Source organism: Notothenia rossii (genome assembly GCF_949606895.1).
Source record: "Notothenia rossii genome assembly, chromosome: 10".
NCBI lineage: Eukaryota > Metazoa > Chordata > Actinopteri > Perciformes > Nototheniidae > Notothenia > Notothenia rossii.
Window position 1 is genome coordinate 2,369,911 of NC_136908.1, and position 21,870 is coordinate 2,391,780.

At 40.9% G+C, this 21,870-nt stretch overlaps 1 protein-coding gene across 7 annotated transcripts in view; it reads left to right on the top strand.

Moving 5' to 3' along the window:
• The window catches only part of thrb (thyroid hormone receptor beta), a 149,423-nt gene that overhangs the window by 122,597 nt on the left and 4,956 nt on the right, over positions 1-21,870 (top strand). For 5 of the 7 annotated variants that reach the window (XM_079655824.1, XM_079655823.1, XM_079655826.1 and 2 more), the window contains 6 exons: positions 6,858-6,958; positions 8,828-8,975; positions 10,609-10,814; positions 12,615-12,701; positions 12,919-13,065; positions 17,654-17,912. In XM_079655824.1, coding sequence (XP_079511950.1) covers positions 6,858-6,958; positions 8,828-8,975; positions 10,609-10,814; positions 12,615-12,701; positions 12,919-13,065; positions 17,654-17,912 — 948 coding nt within the window. Of the gene's footprint in view, positions 1-2,963; positions 3,463-6,857; positions 6,959-8,827; positions 8,976-10,608; positions 10,815-12,614; positions 12,702-12,918; positions 13,066-17,653; positions 17,913-21,870 lie in introns of those variants that run through there. The other 2 variants (XM_079655829.1, XM_079655827.1) reach the window with 2 other exon arrangements.

Below are 21,870 nucleotides of genomic sequence, written 5' to 3' on the forward strand. Positions count from 1 at the left end.
GGGTTAGGAGTTAGGGTTAGTGTGTCAGTTTGTCCGGGTTAGGGTTAGGGGTTAGGAGTTAGGGTTATTGTTTCTGGGTTAGGGGTTAGGAGTTAGGTTTAGTGTGCCCGGGTTAGGAGTTAGGGTTAATGTGTCCGGGTTAGGAGTTAGGGTTAGGGTGTCCGGGTTAGGGATTAGGAGTTAGGAGTTAGGATTAGTGTTCCCGGGTTAGGAGTTAGGGTTAATGTGTCCGTCTTAGGAGTTAGGGTTAGGGTGTCAGTGTGTCCGGGTTAGGGGTTAGGAGTTAGGGTTAGGGTGTCCGGGTTAGGGGTTAGGAGTTAGGAGTTAGGGTTAGTGTTCCCGGGTTAGGAGTTAGGGTTAGTGTGTCCGGGCTAGGAGTTAGGGTTAGGGTGTCAGTGTGTCCGGGTTAGGGGTTAGGAGTTAGGGTTAGGGTGTCAGGGTGTCAGGGGCCTCATTTAAAAAACGTTGAGGTCCCAGAAGTACAGAAAAATCAAATAACCTCAAATGAATATCAATAAAAGATAGTGTCCCGTTGCCTCATTGTCTGGGGTGAAAGGGAGGTAACAGAATATAATCATATAATGTAATAGCCGGGAGAAAAAGGGAAATATGTATTTTTCCATAAAGGTAAAGACAACACGTGTTTTTAAAAAATAGACTGGATCCAGTTCAGCTGTAATTATTCAACAAATGTGTTATTCAAATCTTCTCAATGAGTGCCAGTAAGAGCTTTATAGTAAGGGCGACTGTGGCTGTGAGGGAGTGCGGACGTCCTACAACCAGAAGGATTGTGGGTTCGATCCCAGCCCATGCAGTAAACATGTCGATGTATCCTTGGGCGAGATACTGAACCCTGAGTTGCTCCCGATGGCCAACGATGTGTGAATGTTAGTTCCTAGAGTCAGGCACACTGCTCTGTGTGAATGGGTGAATGGCATGTAGTATGTAAAGCGCTTTGAGGGGTCTTAAAGACTGGATAAAGTGCTATCTAAGTGAAGTCCATTTACCATTTACCATAGTGGAGATGAAATGTATTTCACTGAAGTTTAATTTATAGTATTGAAGTAAAGAGATAAATAAATGTGGTAAATATATAAATAGCAGACAACCTTTATTGTGCTTAAACTCAGGGACAATGGGACACTTCACCCTGAATTGCTCCTGTTCCACAGTATTCAATGTGTTACATGTCTGATATGTGGAATCAGTACCTCGGAAAAGCAATTGATTATTATTATTAATGACATTTCACAGGTTTCTCTCAATTCAGTGAACATTTTTTTTTAAATAACATGAAAGCAGTGATGAAATGATCATAAAATAAGAAATACAAATAGTAATAATAAAAACAGTAACAGGAAAGAGAGGAACGAGAATAATTAAAAAGCAGTGTGTGTGTGTGTGTGTGTGTGTGTGTGTGTGTGTGTGTGTGTGTGTGTGTGTGTGTGTGTGTGTGTGTGTGTGTGTGTGTGTGTGTGTGTGTGTGTGTGTGTGTGTGTGTGTGTGTGTGTGTGTGTGTGTGTGTGTGTGTGTGTGTGTGTGTGTGTGTGTGTGTGTGTGTGTGTGTGCCTGTCTGTGTGCCTGTCTGTCTGTCTGTCTGTCTGTCTGTCTGTCTGTGTGTGTGCGTGCGTGCGTGCGTGCGTGCGTGCGTGCGTGCGTGCGTGCTTGTGTAAATAAATATGATTATAATAGCAATAAGCAAACCGGATATGTTTTGGAAACCCTAGCTGTAGTTTTATCCACAACGTAACTTAAAAACTAATAATGATTCTAAAGAGGAACCCCTCCCTTGTCCTTCTGTAGTTGTATCTGTGTTTCGATGCAGTATTACAAAGCCCTCTATAAACAGCAGAATGAATGAGCGGGACAGTGAAGGCGGCATTTTAAATCCCCGCCGAGACACTTCCTCGCCTCGAGGCTTATCCCGATTTGTATTGACACGGAAGTCTAATCAATATGAGTCGTTGTTCAGATAATCGGTGTATTATCTGAAACATGTGTCGCTCGCGTGGCTAACATCAAGCCGCCAAACATATTGATTATATTTTTTTATTTGAGTAGATTTGTTTTATTTGTAAGCCACTCAATTAACCGGCTATGTGTGGCTGCTGTTGAGTTAAGCTACTTTTAAAAACTCAATAACATTTGTTATGTGTGTGTCAGTGAAGAGTGTTCGCATGCTTGTGTCAATATACACTTATTATAAGTTGCATTGGACAATCTGCACAACTTATTACTAACCATAATTAATATGATAGGTTATCCACTTCATTTGCTTTGCCCAGAAAGAAGAATTCAGCAATTTATTATTTTATTTTTGTACTTTTTTATGTGTTTACGTCCCCACATCAAAACCCTTTTAACTAATTAGCGTTCAAACTCTCCTAATCGTCTTCAGTAAGAGTTAAATACAAGTTACGGTTAAGACCGTAAAAACACAAAACCCCTCAGAAAATCCCTTTAGTGTCATATATAATGTCAATTATAGGTTGTCGACCTTCTCTTCAAAACACCCTAAGGATCAGAGTGGGTTAGCACCGTGGGATTAAAGGTTAACGATTAAGTATCGGGGTGTAAAAGAGTAAATCATCGTATGATATGATGATGATGATGATGATGATGTAGACAGAAGTAAGTCAAAACTTCTCCGGGAACTTTTTTCCTTCCTCGTTGTTTTTGAGTAATTGTTTTCCAGTCGGTGATTACATGTCAGTGCAATAATGCAAAGTCTTAGTCGTGACATCTCCTCTGTCTGTGACACATTGCGGATTTGTGGAGTGTAAGATTAGAGCTTTAAATCTCTGCTTCCCAATTCGACCGTGTCGAGGCGGGCGGGGCAATTTCTAGGTGTTGTCTGAACACCAGGATGGGATAAAAAGACACTTGAACATTTGGATCATCTGTCTCACACCGGAGATCTGTTAGACGTTGTTTATGCTCTCCTTCATGGACTCTCTCTCACCTGATCACTTTTAGACGTTGTTTTTTACGTTGTCGGTGCTCTTTCTCCCACTGGAGATCCTTTACACGTTGTTTATGCTCTCCTTGATGGACTCTCTCTCACCGGAGATCTTTTAGACGTTGTTTATGCTTCTTCCATGATGAACTTCTGCATCCCAGACATGTACGAGATGCCCCACTCTGGGAACGGAGGTTTCGCGGTGCAGGGTGGAGGTTTCGGAGGGGGGGAACACTGCATGTTTCAAGGTGAAGGTCCTGGGTTCGGATACTGCGATTCCCAGCCTCTTCACCACCTCCAGCCGCCTTGCATGGAACAAACATGGCCGCCAAGCCAGCAGTTTTCCTGTGCGTTCGCCAACGGGCCTCCGGCGTTTAAGAACGAGTTTTGCAGCCGGGACGTTCCTCTGAGTCACTTCCAACACCAGCAGCAGCCAGAGTTCTTCCCCGAGATCTCACCTGACTTCGCTCACCTGCAGTGGATGCAGGGAGAAAACAGGAGAGGTATGGCGTCCGGGGGAAAGATAGACGATTTCATTTTGGGGTTGATGTTGAATTGTTTAGAAAGTCTTCTCTCAGAGTTGTGATTTGTAAGAGTTCGTTTGGGGGAATCCATTACATTTGGATTTTTGTTTTTTTGTTGATTTTTGGTAACTCTTACATTACATTACATCATTTACTTTTATTTGTATTATTTATTTAGCATCTTGGTGTAGAAAGAGGCAGAAGTCCCACTGGGTTTATTTGAAGCTCCACCCTCGATTTGAGTGAACACATGTTAGAAACAGGGGAAAGCAAGCAGAGGAACAAACAGCAGATAAATGTATTTTTGCAACATCATATAGAAAAACTGTGATTTGCCTTTTGGGAAAAGCCATTTGTTTTAAATGTTGTACACCTAAAAGTAAACTAGAAACTGACCTCTGCAGGTGATATACTTACGAGAACGAAGATTTAAGATTGACTAGTTGCGTAAGAGTTAACCCGTTAACTCGCTTTTAATCCAAACCGAGTAACAATGAGTGCGTTCAAGCACAGAATCAGAAATCAGAAATCCATTGTTCATTCTGCTGCGGGGAAAATGTTAAATAATAAAGAGGCAAGGACATGTTTCAGATAAGTTCAAAGCCATGGAAGAGATATAAGTGGCAGCATGTCTGACGTTAGCAGATAGAGGTAATGAGGTCGTGACATAACAGTGTGTAAAACGTGTATAATGCACATAGTACTCAAAAATCCTACAAATACGTGTTTTATAACTTTTAATAAGCCAAAGCTTTCCAATTTCTACGTACAGAAGTGAGAATGTGTTTCTGTATGATTGGCCAACGTCCATTGGAAACAGGTTGGTCTTTAAGTACTCGGCACGACTCTATGACCGGAAAGCTGGTTCCTGGAGACTCCATTGATTAATCGATCAATGAAGTCTCGGATTTGTTAATTATAATTAATAAGCGTAAATCCAAGATGCAATGCGTGACACGGCCGATCGGCTCTGGTGCTTCTGATGCTCAGAGTTAGTATTGATTGATAGTGAGGCAACAGAAGGCCAATTAATAAAACACCCGAATAAAAGGTATTGATCAGATTTTTGTAATATAAAGCACTGAGCTCATTAAGCCCAATCCCAATATTGGGCCAGGTGTTGAGGCACGATATTAACAAGCTACGTGTGGAGGCTGTAGCTAGGCAGGAGTTAAGCTACTTTTAAAACTCCATGTTTCGATAATCAAGCAGAACATTTACACAAAGGAACATTTGATAAGCAGCATGTAGAGAATAGAAAGAGCTTCTTAGATTTATCTTTGATACCCAATTTCAAATGGTAAAGAAGTAACAGAGTTGACATCGTTGCCATACCGATGTTAACAAAATATGTTGTGTATCCTCTAACAAATTTAAATGGTTTCTTTGTTAGCCGATGCTACACTTTTCCACCAACTTACATATGGATATCGGGCAAGTCGTTTTTCCTGCGGACAAACAAAGAGAAGAGAAACCTCTTTGTTGAGTAACTAATAATTAAAACTAGTAAAAGTAAAAACTCCATGCATTGCTTTTTGATAATCAACCACCAAATGTACACAACGGAACATTTGATATACAGTATTTAAAGTATAAACATAGCTCCCTTTGATCCCCTCTTGTTTAAACAGTTTCAAGTTTACTTTAAGAAGCAACACTTTTCCACCAATTGTCATTCAACCTGGGCTGGTAGTCTTTCCTGCAGACCAACAAACAAACCTATATTATATATAACCGATATTCATTACTTACAAAGCCCTCAACAACCAGGCCCCCCCCTACCTCACAGACCTGCTGCACCACCACACCCCTTTCCCCTACCTCACAGACCTGCTACACCACCACACCCCTTCCCCCTACCTCACAGACCTGCTGCACCACCACACCCCCCCCCCCTACCTCACACACCTGCTGCACCACCACACCCCTTCCCCCTACCTCACACACCTGCTGCACCACCACACCCTTTCCCCCTACCTCACAGACCTGCTGCACCACCACACCCCTTCCCTCTACCTCACACACCTGCTGCACCACCACACCCCTTCCCCCTACCTCACAGACCTGCTGCACCACCACACCCCTTCCCCCTACCTCACAGACCTGCTGCACCACCACACCCCTTCCCTCTACCTCACAGACCTGCTACACCACCACACCCCTTCCCCCTACCTCACAGACCTGCTGCACCACCACACCCCCCCCCCCTACCTCACACACCTGCTGCACCACCACACCCCTTCCCCCTACCTCACACACCTGCTGCACCACCACACCCTTTCCCCCTACCTCACAGACCTGCTGCACCACCACACCCCCCCCCCCTACCTCACACACCTGCTGCACCACCACACCCCTTCCCCCTACCTCACACACCTGCTGCACCACCACACCCTTTCCCCCTACCTCACAGACCTGCTGCACCACCACACCCCTTCCCCCTACCTCACAGACCTGCTGCACCACCACACCCCTTCCCCCTACCTCACAGACCTGCTGCACCACCACACCCCTTCCCCCTACCTCACAGACCTGCTGCACCACCACACCCCTTCCCCCTAACTCACAGACCTGCTGAACCACCACACCCCTTCCCGCTGCCTCCGCTCATCAGAAGCCAACCTCCTATCCATCCCCACCCGCACCAATCACCGGACCTGGGGGGACAGAGCCTTCTCCGTTGCTGCCCCCTCCCTCTGGAACTCACTCCCCCAACCCATCAGAGACTGGACCGACCTCACCACCTTCAAAACACTCACAAAAACTCACCTCTTCAATCTGGCTTTTCATGTGTGATTGCTTTTGTATTATTTGACTTTAACTTTAACTATATATTTATTTGTTGTTCCTTTCTTCTCTTTTCTCTTCTCTATTATCTGTAAAGCGTCTTTGAGCACCTGTAGAAGCACTAACAAATTAAATCTATTATTATTATTATTATTATTATTATATACCCATAAATATATTAATTTTATGGTTTCCTTTTTGGTCAACATCAAATAAAATCCAGGATGAAAACATACGAGAACAGAAGTGATGACTACAAATCTAGGGATCTCTTTTACTCCCGAATAAAACATTACATCACCTTTCAGTGAGTTCTCGCTTTAATCCAAAGTGCACCAAACGTGAAAAAAAAAAATCCTGCAAGTAAATTCTTCCGCTTTCAAAACTACTACTTTTCTGTTATTCCATTACGTTTATTTATTGTGTTCCTTTCTGTTGTCTTCTTATTAAGTGTTAAGGATGATATACCTTGCTACTGCATTGGCTTCAAATAACCCAAACATTTCTGGTGCTGCAGAAGTGAGATTTCTTTTTCTATCAGCCAAAGTCAGTTATAAATGGTATTAACCATTCCTTCTTCTCTGCAGGGTATATTCCCAGTTACCTGGACAAGGACGAGCTCTGTGTCGTGTGTGGGGACAAAGCCACGGGTTATCACTATCGCTGCATCACCTGTGAAGGGTGCAAGGTAACAAGAGGACAGAGAGGGCAAAAGTACACACATCCTTTACTCAAGTAGAAGTACAGATATTCGTGTTTAGTAGAAGCACTGACTAAACTTCTTCACTCAAGTCAAAGTAAAGAGGCTTTGAAATGTACTTCAGTAAAAAGTGCCCATAACTAGCAGCTGTTTTAAAGAGTACCTGACCTCCCTTTATATTAATAGAACAATAATGTCATTGTTAGCTAATGAATGTTTCCATGGTGACCAACGGCAACATGACAACGTTTTCATTGGTCCCTCTTCTTTAGAGAAGACCAGGAAATGATGGATACACGGATCGTGTTCAAATCAATAGGCACGCAATGACTCTAAATAATAATGATCACGCCACCAAACACACATTCAGACTAAAGGAACCAGCCTGTTTGGAAAATGAGAGAAGTAGAAAGTACAGGTATTTGAGTTCAACATGTAAGAAGTAGAAAGTACAGGTATTTGTGTTCAACATGTAAGAAGTAGAAAGTACAGGTATTTGAGTTCAACATGTAAGAAGTAGAAAGTACAGGTATTTGAGTTCAACATGTAAGAAGTAGAAAGTACAGGTATTTGAGTTCAACATGTAAGAAGTAGAAAGTACAGGTATTTGAGTTCAACATGTAAGAAGTAGAAAGTACAGGTATTTGTGTTCAACATGTAAGAAGTAGAAAGTACAGGTATTTGAGTTCAACATGTGAGAAGTAGAAAGTACAGGTATTTGAGTTCAACATGTGAGAAGTAGAAAGTACAGGTATTTGTGTTCAACATGTAAGAAGTAGAAAGTACAGGTATTTGTGTTCAACATGTAAGAAGTAGAAAGTACAGGTATTTGTGTTCAACATGTGAGAAGTAGAAAGTACAGGTATTTGTGTTCAACATGTGAGAAGTAGAAAGTACAGGTATTTGTGTTCAACATGTGAGAAGTAGAAAGTTCAGGTATTTGTGTTCAACATGTGAGAAGTAGAAAGTACAGGTATTTGTGTTCAACATATGAGAAGTAGAAAGTTCAGGTATTTGAGTTCAACATGTAAGAAGTAGAAAGTACAGGTATTTGTGTTCAACATGTAAGAAGTAGAAAGTACAGGTATTTGTGTTCAACATGTAAGAAGTAGAAAGTACAGGTATTTGAGTTCAACATGTAGGAAGTAGAAAGTTCAGGTATTTGTGTTCAACATGTGAGAAGTAGAAAGTACAGGTATTTGTGTTCAACATGTAAGAAGTAGAAAGTACAGGTATTTGTGTTCAACATGTAAGAAGTAGAAAGTACAGGTATTTGTGTTCAACATGTAAGAAGTAGAAAGTACAGGTATTTGTGTTCAACATGTAAGAAGTAGAAAGTACAGGTATTTGTGTTCAACATGTAAGAAGTAGAAAGTAAGGGTATTTGAGTTCAACATGTAAGAAGTAGAAAGTACAGGTATTTGAGTTCAACATGTGAGAAGTAGAAAGTACAGGTATCTGTGTTCAACATGTGAGAAGTAGAAAGTACAGGTATCTGTGTTCAACATGTGAGAAGTAGAAAGTACAGGTATCTGTGTTCAACATGTGAGAAGTAGAAAGTACAGGTATCTGTGTTCAACATGTGAGAAGTAGAAAGTACAGGTATTTGTGTTCAACATGTAAGAAGTAGAAAGTACAGGTATTTGAGTTCAACATGTAAGAAGTAGAAAGTAAAAAGTTGTCATCAAAATAAGTAGTGGAGTAAAGTACTGATACCAGAAAGATGTACTTAAGTACACTAACGAAGTATTTGTACTCCAACACTTCCCACCTCTCCAAGTGGATGTTTGCAGCTTCATTTGGTGCTTTTTATTTTTGAAGTTATTCTGAGTTTTTTGCGTTGTGTCTGATCTCCAGGGATTCTTCAGGCGGACGATCCAGAAGAACTTGAATCCGACGTACGCCTGTAAATACGAGGGAAATTGCGTCATCGACAAAGTGACGAGGAACCAGTGCCAGGAATGTCGCTTCAAGAAGTGCATCGCGGTGGGAATGGCAACCGACTGTGAGTTTACAGACAAAGAGGAATACAAAACTAGGGTTAGGGTTGGACAACATTAGTGTTAGACAAAATGAGGGTTGGACACAAGGTTCAAGGTTCTTTATTTGTCATACGAACAAAGCTACGGTGTAGTTATGTCGATGAAAGTCCTAGGTCACAGACTCCTTCAACAGTGCAACACAATAATACAGAAAAACTGAAAAATATAGTGCAAGTAAATATTAAAAAGTAAATACAAAAAGAAAAATAGTTTTAAAAAAGTGAAATAAGAGTCTATATGCAAGCTATTGGAATATGATATATTAGATAGATAAATACTAAGTAGCAGATGAATGTTATGGATGTTGTTTCAACAGTTCAGGTGTTTAACAGTCTGTGGGATGAAGCTGTCTCAGAGTCTGGTGGTTTTAGTCCGGATGCTGCGGTCACGCCTGCCAGACGGCAGCAGACTGAACAGTGTGTGGCTGGGGTGATGGGGTCTTTGATAATCCTGAGGGATTTCTTCCTGAGCTGCTGGGAGTAAAGGTCCTCCATGGAGAGCAGCTCCATCCCGGGGATGTTCTCTGCAGCTTTCACCACCTTCTGTAAAGTCTTACGATTGAGGGTAGAAGTTCAGGATGCTCTCTATGGTGCACCTGCACAATTAGTTAGACAAAATTAGGTTTGGACAAAATTAGAGTTAATACAAATTAAAGTTGGACCAAATTAGAGTTAATACAAATTAAAGTTGGACCAAATTAGAGTTAATACAAATTAAAGTTGGACCAAATTAGAGTTAGACAAAATTAGGTTTGGACAAAATTAGGTTTGGACAAAATTAGGGTTGGACAAAATTAGGTTTGGACAAAATTAGGGTTGGGCCCAATTATAGAAATTTTTCTTATAGACATTTGTATTCATTGGGATAAACCCCTTGATATGCACCATCTCGTTTTCAAGGGGGTCCCGACCATAGCAACAAATTACAGACATACATAAACAAAAAGACATTAGGGTTAGACAACATTAAAGTTTAACCAAATTAGGGTTTGGGTTAAGTTGAGATGCATTATAATGAACGAAGGTATACATTTATTCCACATCAAGTCCTTTTTTAATACTTTTGGAACAACCACAACTAGCTGCTTTCTCTTCCTCCACATTCACTATATCACCGCATCGTTTTCTGCATACTTTATTAAAGACGTATAATGACAAAGAACAATGCAGAATATAAAATGTTCAATTTGCATAGAATAGATTACGAGAAACCTGTTTCAACTGTCCATACAAATCTAAAAGATAAATGTGTACGTAGCAATATTTGCGCTTATGAAGTTTAAGCAAATGCACTAGCACTTAAATTGAAAATTGCTTAATTGAAGCTATTCTGATTTTGCACCCTAAAAGCTAATTACACTTACTGTTAGCCCGCTAAGTGAAATGGGGAGGGTTAGGAAAATGCATTCACTCATTCATACATTACATTTAAATTCAATGTCGGATGTAGACTCGTACAGTTAGAATGAAAAGTAGAGTTGACATAAAGAAACGTTTAGGTGTTAAAATGTGTTGCTACTTAAAGACCTTTTTGGATATTTGTGGAATAACCTCTTTTGGCTGCTTCTTCCTCTTCCTCCTCTTCCTCCCTTCTCAGTGGTGTTGAACGACAGCAAGAGGCTGGCGAAGAGGAAACTGATCGAGGAAAACCGGCAACGGCGTCGAAAAGAAGAACTCCAGAAGACGGTGTGGGATCGCCAGGAACCGACGCAGGAGGAGTGGGATCTGATCCGAATGGTGACGGACGCCCACATGACCACGAACGCACAAGGAAACCACTGGAAACAGAAGCGGAAATTCCTGGTGAGACATCGAAAATGCCTCCGTCGCTTCGCTAAAAACAGCCCCACAAAAACCCCCTCACAAACCTCCCTGTTTCCCCAACACCTCGTCCACCCTGTGTTAATATGTCCATGTGTTTTTTGTATCCCCTTGTAGAGTGGGGAGAGTTAGCGGGACGATGGAGCACATGTGTGTTCCTCAACGCAATAATGGAACATATTAATTTCGTCTTTTTTATGCAATGATAACACTATCGCTCATATTAATAACCTTGCTTTTTTTGTGCTGTTTTTCATTTTTCTCTCTCTGTGTGTTTGTAGCTTTCACACCTCGCTCTTTATTTTATTTATTTTTGACTAATTTTGTCGTGAAAACTAATCGCTTTGTCCAGATTTATTAAACGTTTTCCACTGTTGACTTTTGGGTTTCTGTGGCAGGATCAGAACAAAACACTTCAGTTGAAACGTTTTTTTTAACCGCCATTAAAGCGATTTACGAAATGTTTTTTTTTGTAAAGTTGTCCAAGAAAGTCCCTTTAACATGCGCCACTTAACACGAATAATATGTTTTCAAGTATTAAGGAATATATTCACTATTTTTGCAATTGTATCTTGCCGCTTCCTACCAAAAAGCTGGTTAGGGTTTGGGTTAACCCTAACCCCTAACTTACGTTGTGGAAATACATGAGAATTCATTGATCAAAGTCGTACAAATGTCCCGTTACGTCTATTGGATATTATTTAAATATTCGTCTGTTATTTATAACACAAATCTAACATTTCCTGCGTCGTCAAGTGTGAGAAAGCACTGAAATAAATGTTTTTAACAGTTGTTAAAGCGAAAGACAATTTTTACCGCATATGAAATAAGTGACTTAAAATGTGTTTGTGACACTCCAGTTCTCTAATACGAAGGAATCTATTCACAATATTTGCATATAATTCCAAATGATACCGTAAATGTGCTTTTACGTCGTTGAAAAACATGAGAAATTATTGATTAAATTCATGCAAATGTCCCGTCACGCCTATCGGATATTATTTAAATATTCGTCCGTCATTTATGACAAAAATCGAACATTTCCGGGTCGTCAAATGTGCAAAATCTAAAAGAATCATACAAATATTTTGGTACCACTTTACAATAAGACTACCCTTATAACGGCTTTACGAATAGTTTGTTATTCATTTATTAATTAGGTTGTGAACACTTTATAAATCATTAATAAGCTGTTATAAGACATGAGATAACAGGGCAACTGTAACTGTGACCGGTTGCTTGCCAAATAGTGAGCCCACATTCATCTGTACCGCTAAGCCTGATATTGGCTACCTAGCTTACTTCGTCTCCTTCATCAGCCAGCATCCTTGGTATCTGTTGCTCACTGAGTTGATTCTCGCTAAGTAGCCAATATAAGGCTTAGTCATCTTGCCAAATAGTGAGCCTGTGTAAAAATGTATTGTAATATATGGTTGTGCAAAAGGAGGTATCATTAAAGGTGGGGTATATATGTATGAAAACTAAGTTCACTTTAAGATGTGTCACTTTACAATTCACTATATTTGCGATTGTTTAAGTCATGCAAATGTCCCGTCACGCCTATCAGACATTATTTAAAAATGCGTCACGACAGAAATCAAACAGTTTCGATCGAAGTCCTGAGTCTGAATCTTGCCACAGAAACCCATCTTGAATTTCTCTGCTCACCTGTTCTCTACCTGCCCACTCTCTCATCTCTCTTCAGTTTAACATATTTTATTTTTAGCCGGCTTGACGCAGGTTCTTCTTTGAAATTTCACAATTCCTGTTGATTATCCACAGGTCGAGGAAGCAATGCTTCTTAATGAAATAACATGTAATTTATTCTATACTTCTGACCAGAGTGCTGCAGGGGTGAAGGAAGATAAGGTACGGAAACTCAAATATTAATTTAAGCTACACGTGCTAGTTTCCATTTACATGCATTGAATTACGAGCTACATGTCAACATGCAATACATCCCTACGACAAATAGACCGAGCAAAACCAACTAAACCAAAAGTAAATCCTTAAATACTTCACACTTAACCTCAAATCTCTTGACTCATAATGCTTTTGATTTACCGCTCTGCTCTTTGCTTTTCAGCCTGAGGATATTGGTCAAGCGTCGATGGTCAATACGCCGGAAGAAAACAAAGTGGATATAGAAGCCTTCAGTCAGTTTACAAAAATTATCACCCCTGCCATAACCCGAGTGGTGGACTTTGCCAAAAAACTGCCTATGTTTTGTGATGTAAGTGTGAAAAAAAGAGGGTAACGCGTTCTCTGTTCGAACTGTCTCTAATTAAACATATCATTCGTGCCACATTGCACAATTATATTAAGGAAACACATTGTTTATTAGAACAGACCTCTTAAAAAGTTGTGGATTTAGGTTTTGCAAGTTGACTTGACTGAGACAAATTGCAATTAGGGCTTCGGCTTACTCCTTATTAATGAATCTTTTATAGATTTACTGGTAATTTTGAGTCTGAAAAGTGTCCGTAAAATGCAAATGACTAATAGTTCAAGCTGATGTCTTTAAATGTCAATCCAGACGTATAGATTATCACTTTCATGTCATATAAAATAGAAAATCTCCATATTTCTGAGGCCAAAAAACTATTTTCAACATTATTCCATGAAAGATTACTTTACATTTTCCATTTCTTTATCCTTTTTCACATTTTCCCATGTTGAATTATTACCCAAAATACTATCCTAATAAAACAAAGTGAATGTGGGCTATGGCAAAAGCTAAGAGTATTTGCCATCTGACTTTTATGCTAGATTTTACACTTAAAATATGAATTTATTGGGAACTAAATGTCCACATTTTTTGTCCGTCCACTCTATGAGGTTAACTTTTAATGTCTTGATAAAACATTATTTATCATGTTAACGTATTTCTAATGCTCATGGTTAGCCCTTTGTTTAGTTAGCAGTATAGATGTGATTGTATATAACATTAAAGGGTACCACTTTACAATAAGACTACCCTTATAAAGGATTCATAAAGGGTTTATAATTAGGTTATGAATTAGGTAGTAAACACTTTATTAATCATTAAGAACAATTTATAAACCAGTTCTAACATAGTTTGCATACATCAACACAGGCTCACTATTTGGCAAGATGACTAAGCCTTATATTGGCTACTTAGCGAGAATCAACTCGGTGAACAACCGATACCAAGGATGCTGGCTGATGATGAAGACGAAGTAAGCTAAGTAGCCAATATCAGGCTTAGCGGTACAGATAAATGTGGGCTCACTATTTGGCAAGATGACTAAGCCTTATATTGGCTACTTCGTCTTCATCATCAGCCAACATCCTTGGTATCTGTTGTTCACTGAGTTGATTCTCCCCCATCCAGTGGCGGTGCCAGAGTATGGCTGGGGTAGGCTACAGCCATACCAAGAGATGGCTTAGCCCCACCTCAGCCCCACCATGAACAATTATGTTAAAGTAAGCATCTTGAGAACACGGATTGCGAAAATATACGGGTCGTGTCCACAACACACAAACTGATCCTGCTGTAACAACAAGTGCACGTTACTGACGCAATATGGTTGCAGGGGTGCAAGGAATAGTCTAAGTAGTGGGAGAGTTTTATACACTAAAGGTGTGGAAATTCTCTCGGGTTATAATATCAGCGCGGCCGCGGTCAGATCAAAATGCCTCCGAATGCAATTTGAATAGACCTACAGCCAATCAGAGCAACGAAACTTTGGGTCTGCGTCATGCCTCACCGCCATTCAGTATCCCCATTGGATCTTCAGCGTGTACTATCATACGTCACGTTCACAGTGATCCCTTTTTATTTACTACAAGACAAATGTGCCTTTTTATTTCATACAGTTCCATTCTGATTGAGACAGGGAAATAATCCAAACCTCACGCGTGGCGTTTCACTATCAAGGGGGCGATATAGCGTGTATGTAATTACATTGCAAATACTGACTTGAGCCCCACCACTGTATGGGTTAGCCCTACCATAGATTACTCTGGCGCTGCCACTGCCCCATCCATCTTGATGTTTCTTGGCATCTCTTTATGACCATTTATTTACGAGTTACTAACATTTATAGTTGCCAAAAGGGAGCCTTATTGTAAAGTGTAAAACATATTCCCATTTATTAATGAGTTACTACTATTTCTAATAAGACTCAGCAGTACAGATACATGGCTCACTATTTGGCAAGCAACAGTTGCCCTGTTCATCTCATGTCTTATAAAATCGTATTATAGTTATAAAGTGTTCACAACCTAATTAATTAATTAATTACAAACTATTTGTAAACCCTTTATAAGGGTAGTCTTATTGTAAAGTGTATTTGTCTATCATTTTTATACAGTGAACTAATCATAATATCTTCGTAACGCATTGTACTAACTTAAATGGATTACTTATGCTTATGGTATTCTCCATTTTACCAGTTAGCTAGCATGAGTCTGAATTTCAAATCAAATCAAATCAAAATGTATTATAGCCCCAAATCACAAGAAATGCCTCAAAGGGCTGTTCAGAGCAAACAACAGCAAAGACAAAAACAAAATACAAACGTCATAGCATAACAGTTATAAAAACATTATACAACATCATACCAATAACATAAGTGTTACCATGTGATAAAAGCATGTGACTGAAGTGATGCTAATGTAGATGGAAACTAGTTTACAAGGAAGACAGATTCGAAGAGATGGGTTTTGAGTTTGCTTTTAGATCAGGGGTGTCCAAACTACGCCCGGGGGGCCAAATGTGGCCCTCGGATCATTTTGAATCGGCCCTCAGCTAATTAAAAAAGTATAATGAAATATGGCCCTCAAATGAAACTTGTGCTTGTCTTATATTGTACTTCTTAAATATATCTGTAAACATATATCACACAGTATGTTAATAAGACCACTTTTCAAATAACATTTTCTAACAAATCTTAGTTGATGAGAAAAAAGCCTCATGAATTATTTACATAACAAGCTCGAAATATACCCTTCATATTTCTCCTTATTATAATCAATCTGAGGCTTCTGTTTTAAGGGATGAGCTTCTTCTCCATGTCCCCTAGGGGGCTCCGTACCAGAGAGCTTCGGGGGAGGGCACAGCGTCGGGAAAAAATAACGAGAAACAGTGAAATCTAGCTTGTTAACTTCAGCTAACTTAATGCGAGGGGCAACATGGATACATTTTTTGTGAAGTTACCTAAATTGCCAAAAAGGTTGTAAAAGTGTTCATTCCCTTCACCTCCACCTACCTGTGTGAGTGCTCATTCCCTTCACCTCCACCTACCTGTGTGAGTGCTCATTCCCTTCACCTCCACCTACCTGTGTGAGTGCTCATTCCCTTCACCTCCACCTACCTGTGTGAGTGCTCATTCCCTTCACCTCCACCTACCTGTGTGAGTGCTCATTCCCTTCCCCTCCACCTACCTGTGTGAGTGCTCATTCTCTTCACCTCCACCTACCTGTGTGAGTGCTCATTCCCTTCACCTCCACCTACCTGTGTGAGTGCTCATTCCCTTCACCTCCACCTACCTGTGTGAGTGCTCATTCCCTTCACCTCCACCTACCTGTGTGAGTGCTCATTCCCTTCACCTCCACCTACCTGTGTGAGTGCTCATTCCCTTCACCTCCACCTACCTGTGTGAGTGCTCATTCCCTTCACCTCCACCTACCTGTGTGAGTGCTCATTCCCTTCCCCTCCCCCTAGCTGTGTGAGTGCTCATTCCCTTCACCTCCACCTACCTGTGTGAGTGCTCATTCCCTTCACCTCCACCTCCACCTACCTGTGTGAGTGCTCATTCCCTTCACCTCCACCTCCACCTACCTGTGTGAGTGCTCATTCCCTTCACCTCCACCTACCTGTGTGAGTGCTCATTCCCTTCACCTCCACCTACCTGTGTGAGTGCTCATTCCCTTCACCTCCACCTACCTGTGTGAGTGTTCATTCCCTTCACCTCCACCTACCTGTGTGAGTGCTCATTCCCTTCACCTCCACCTCCACCTACCTGTGTGAGTGCTCATTCCCTTCCCCTCCACCTACCTGTGTGAGTGCTCATTCCCTTCACCTCCACCTACCTGTGTGAGTGCTCATTCTCTTCACCTCCACCTACCTGTGTGAGTGCTCATTCCCTTCACCTCCACCTACCTGTGTGAGTGCTCATTCCCTTCACCTCCACCTACCTGTGTGAGTGCTCATTCCCTTCACCTCCACCTACCTGTGTGAGTGCTCATTCCCTTCACCTCCACCTACCTGTGTGAGTGCTCATTCCCTTCACCTCCACCTACCTGTGTGAGTGCTCATTCCCTTCACCTCCACCTACCTGTGTGAGTGCTCATTCCCTTCACCTCCACCTACCTGTGTGAGAGCTCATTCCCTTCACCTCCACCTACCTGTGTGAGTGCTCCTTCCCTTCACCTCCACCTACCTGTGTGAGAGCTCATTCCCTTCACCTCCACCTACCTGTGTGAGTGCTCATTCCCTTCACCTCCACCTACCTGTGTGAGTGCTCATTCCCTTCCCCTCCCTACCCCTGCATTATAGCAACAATAATAACAATAATAATAATAGCAATAATAATTGGGAGGCGGGGGTGCGGCTGTTCTTATGTTCTCTGAGGGGAGGCTCAGCTTCCCACACTTTGAAAGCCCCTGCTCTAGTGAGTGGCCGAGCCCTTCGTATGTTTTTCTGTACGTGGCACTCAGTGAAAAAAGTTAGACACCTCTGTTTTAAAGGAAATAGCTTCGCGGATCTGAAATGGAAGAGGATTCTAAAGGAGAATGAAATGAATGGAAAGGCTCTGTGATCCACTAACACTCCTTTCCTTTCCCCGTACTTCCAGCTGCCTTGTGAAGACCAGATCAAACTGCTGAAAGGCTGCTGCATGGAGATCATGTCTCTGCGAGCGGCGGTACGATACGACCCAGAGAGTGAAACCCTGACGCTCAACGGAGAGATGGCCGTCACGCGAGGACAGCTTAAAAACGGAGGCCTGGGCGTGGTTTCGGATGCCATCTTTGACCTTGGCGTGTCGTTGTCGTCCTTTAACTTGGACGACTCGGAGGTGGCTCTCCTTCAGGCCGTTATCCTGCTTTCATCTGGTGAGTAATCTTGTTGTCCGGATTCACACTCCACCTGCAAACAAGCCTTATCTTTAGCCCCTTAGGCTTTTATTTTGAGCTTACTTAACATTAAAGGGGCATTTCGGGGCGTCTTTAGGTCGTGTTGCGTGAGGTATTTAAAGATGACAGCTTAGTTGTGGAAAAACCACCAGCTTTTATTTTGAGCTTACTTAACATTAAAGGGGCATTTCAGGGCATCTTTTCGGGGCGTCTTTAGGGCGTGTGGCGTGAGGTATTTAAAGATGACAGCTTAGTTGTGGAAAAAGCCCAAGCAAACACTTATTTAGAATAGTTTACAAACGCTTCAGCTGGCTTTCAGACAGCCCTTTCTCACAGGGAACTGGTATTGCTTTGGCCAAATCTACCAGACTCCCCTTAACAAAAACGTTCATTTTACCTTTTGAAAAACATGGGAGTTTCTGGCCTCCCGCTGCATCAATCTGTTTGATTTTTTGTGACCTTAATGAATTTGACTAACCATTTAAAACCCCCAAATCACACAATAATTACTGGCAGTCGTATTCGTAGACCAGCAACTCCTTCATTCAGCTAGACAAATCACAGTTGTTCTTAATGGTCTTTAAAGAAAGCATGAATATCTTCAGCTCCCGTCAGCAAGTCAAAATGGTTAAAATGTTCTAAATATAGCAAAAACTCAAACTGACATTTATTTTTAAGATAGATGAATTCCTTTTTAGGTTAGCTTCCTGTCCGTAGTACTACTGTAATGCTGTTTAACGCTGAACATGGCTTTCAGACAGCCCTTTCTCGCTGGGAACTTTTAAATTGCTTTTGCGAAATCTACCAGACTCCCCTTAACAAAAACGGTCATTTTACCTTTGGCGGAATAGGGGAATTTCTGGTCTCAACCTGTTAGGTATTGGGTGTTAGTTTTGTAACTTAACTAACCATTTAAAACCCCAAATCACACAATGACTACTGGAAGCAGTACACCAGTAACTCCTTTATTAGCATGAATATCTCCAGCCCCTGTCAGAAAGGCAGCAAGTTAAAGTGGTTCAAATGTTCTAAATACAGCTTAAACTGATATTGATTTTTAAGATGGATTCATTTATTTTTAGCTTAGCTTCCTGTCCGTAGTACTACTGTAATGCTGTAATGTGAATAAGTAGCTCATACAACCCCACTTCTAAACATCCAAACCATCACTTTAACTTGTTCTTTAATTGACGTCCAGAAATTTTCAAGAGCAATCCCATTCGTTGAGTGAAAACGGTGCATTTTAAAGAGAATTAAAGCCATTTAAACGAGGGCTTCCCACAAAAAAACTTAAAATAATCACGAGGGTCATTTGTCCTCAAACACTAAAGCTTCGTTCCCTCAGCTTGTGAATACAATATTTTCTTGACATGAAATCCATACCACACTGCAGTAAAATCAATGATTCACCGTCACCATTGTGAGGAGCTTCGTGCAGCTGTTGCTCTGCATCTGATTCAAGATCAATAATGTTCTGCTGCGTGCCGAAAACATGGAGACGTGCAGGGACGCGGGAAAGGGGGGTGCTGAGGGGGCTGCAGCACCCCCATCTGTTGGCGGAGAGTTGTAACTGCAACACCAAAAGGTTCACTAAACAAATCAATAAAAAAGTTTTATTTTGAGTTAGCATTTTAGTGTAAGCAGTCAATAAAACATGGTTGTCTTTTAAATGGTTGATGTATCGACAATATCTATAATATTAATAAGTAGCAGACTACTATTACTGCTGGTCCATTCAACCTCCTCAACGGTGATTTTTCGCATTATTTGTTATGATATTTTCTACTACACAGAAAATATCATAACAAATTACGTTGGGCGCAAAAAATCACCGTTGAGGAGGTTGAATTGACCAGTAATAGTCTGCTACTAGTATTGCTACTACTCTGTCTCAAAAACGAATATTAGACTTATTTAATGACCCAAAAGCCAAACAACCAAAAGACCCTATCGAGTCCCTGCAGGTGGACACAGACAACTGTCACTCCAGCAACCGGGAGGAGGGAACACCCGCAGCCGCGGCGTTGCCCCCCGTCCAGCAGCTAACGACATCTCAGTTGCCCTCGGTGAAGAGCCTTGCCAGCCCAAGGACTATACATTCCCTGCCAGGCGGTTTGGAAAGGAAACATTCACCCTATCCTTCAATCCAGGCTGGTTTAAACAGTGGACACATGGCTTCACTATATAAAAGCAAATGATAATGCGGTGTGCTTCTTCTGCTGCTCTGCAATAGAAAAGACGCTCGTCAGTGCAGACGATCAGGGATGGGAGTTTTCTTAAAGGAGGGTTTAACACCTGGCGAAAGGCAGGGGAAACTTTTAGGGAGCATGAGAAGTCCCATCAACACATGGAGGCCGTCAACAAACTGGCATTAAAACGAACACCAAATAATGCGCTGCTCTCACAAGCGGTTGCTAAGGAACAAATGACTGCACAGACTGTGACTTATTTCCACCACCGTTGCTATATTTCGTGTGTGAAATCCCCCCGTCCCCCCGCACCCCCAGCTCTGACTGACTTCCGCGTCCCTGGAGACGTGACCCGCCCATCTGTCAATCAATACAGAAAATCAATAATATAGGGTTTACAAACTGTACCTACTACACATAATCCTTTCATTATTATTTAATAAAGAATTATAATAATATTACAAAAACAGCCCAATACAATACACGGTACTCATAATACTTTTTAATTGACTATTTTTGGTGGAAAGTAAAAAACGTACAGCTTTCTGCCGTTTATAGCAGAGAAGCTTTGCTAATTGTTGTATTGTTGATTTATTTATTTTTTATTTATCTCCGTGGGATTAACTTGGTCGGCCATTCTCCGCCGACTGGTTAACTTTCTTTGTCTTCAACAGGGAGGTTAAGACTTCAATTAAATGTGTATGTCAGCAGATTACAGGAAAAACTAGAAAAACGAACGACTATAAACCATCTCAGGAACCTTTACTTTACTTGCTGACAGAGGAGGGAGAAGTACTCAGATCTTGTACTTGAGTGAAAGTAGAAGTACTCAGATCCTGTACTTGAGTGAAAGTAGAAGTTCTCAGATCCTGTACTTGAGTAAAAGTATTATCTACTTTATAATCAAAATAGTTTTAGGAAAAACAAACAGGTTTTTACAAAGTTTTTTTTTTATAAATCTTAAGCAAAACTATTTTTCCGATGTTACTATGGCCAAGTAAATGTTGAAATAGACGTATGTTACAGGTGGAGCTATGGAATAAGGGTGGTCTTTTTGGAATATGTGAGTGTCTGGAGTTAGGGTCAGGATTAGGTTTAGGGTTCAACACTATTGGTGAAAGTATGATCTCTATCTATCCATCCATCTATCTATCTATCTATCTATCTATCTATCCATCTATCTATCCATCTATCTATCCATCTATCTATTCATCTATCTATCCATATATCTATCCATCCATCCATCTATCTATCCATCTATCCATCTATCCATCTATCTATCCATCCATCTATCCATCTATCTATCCATCCATCTATCTATCTATCTATCCATTAGGGGTGTAACGGTTCACAAACATTTCGGTTCGCTACGTACCTCGGTTTTTTGGTCACGGTTCGGTACGTTTTCGGTACAGCAGAACTTTTTTTCACAAAACAAAATATATTTTTAGTTTTTTTTTAATTATTATTAAACTGTGAATAATGTAATCACTCAAATAAATACAAAATATAATAAAATAAACATTAAGGTGCAGCATTTCGATGAACTGAAATAATCTGTATTTGAACTGAACTGTACTCGTACCTCAGCAGCCAGCTTGACATTAGGACTTGCTTGTCATTGTATTTTCATGTTTCTTTAAAGAAAGATGAACTCGTCCACATTGCTTGCTGAAAGGGCAGATCTGCTGGCACTAACAATGTCTCTGTGGAGAACACCCTCTCTAGGGACAGAGGTAGCAGATACA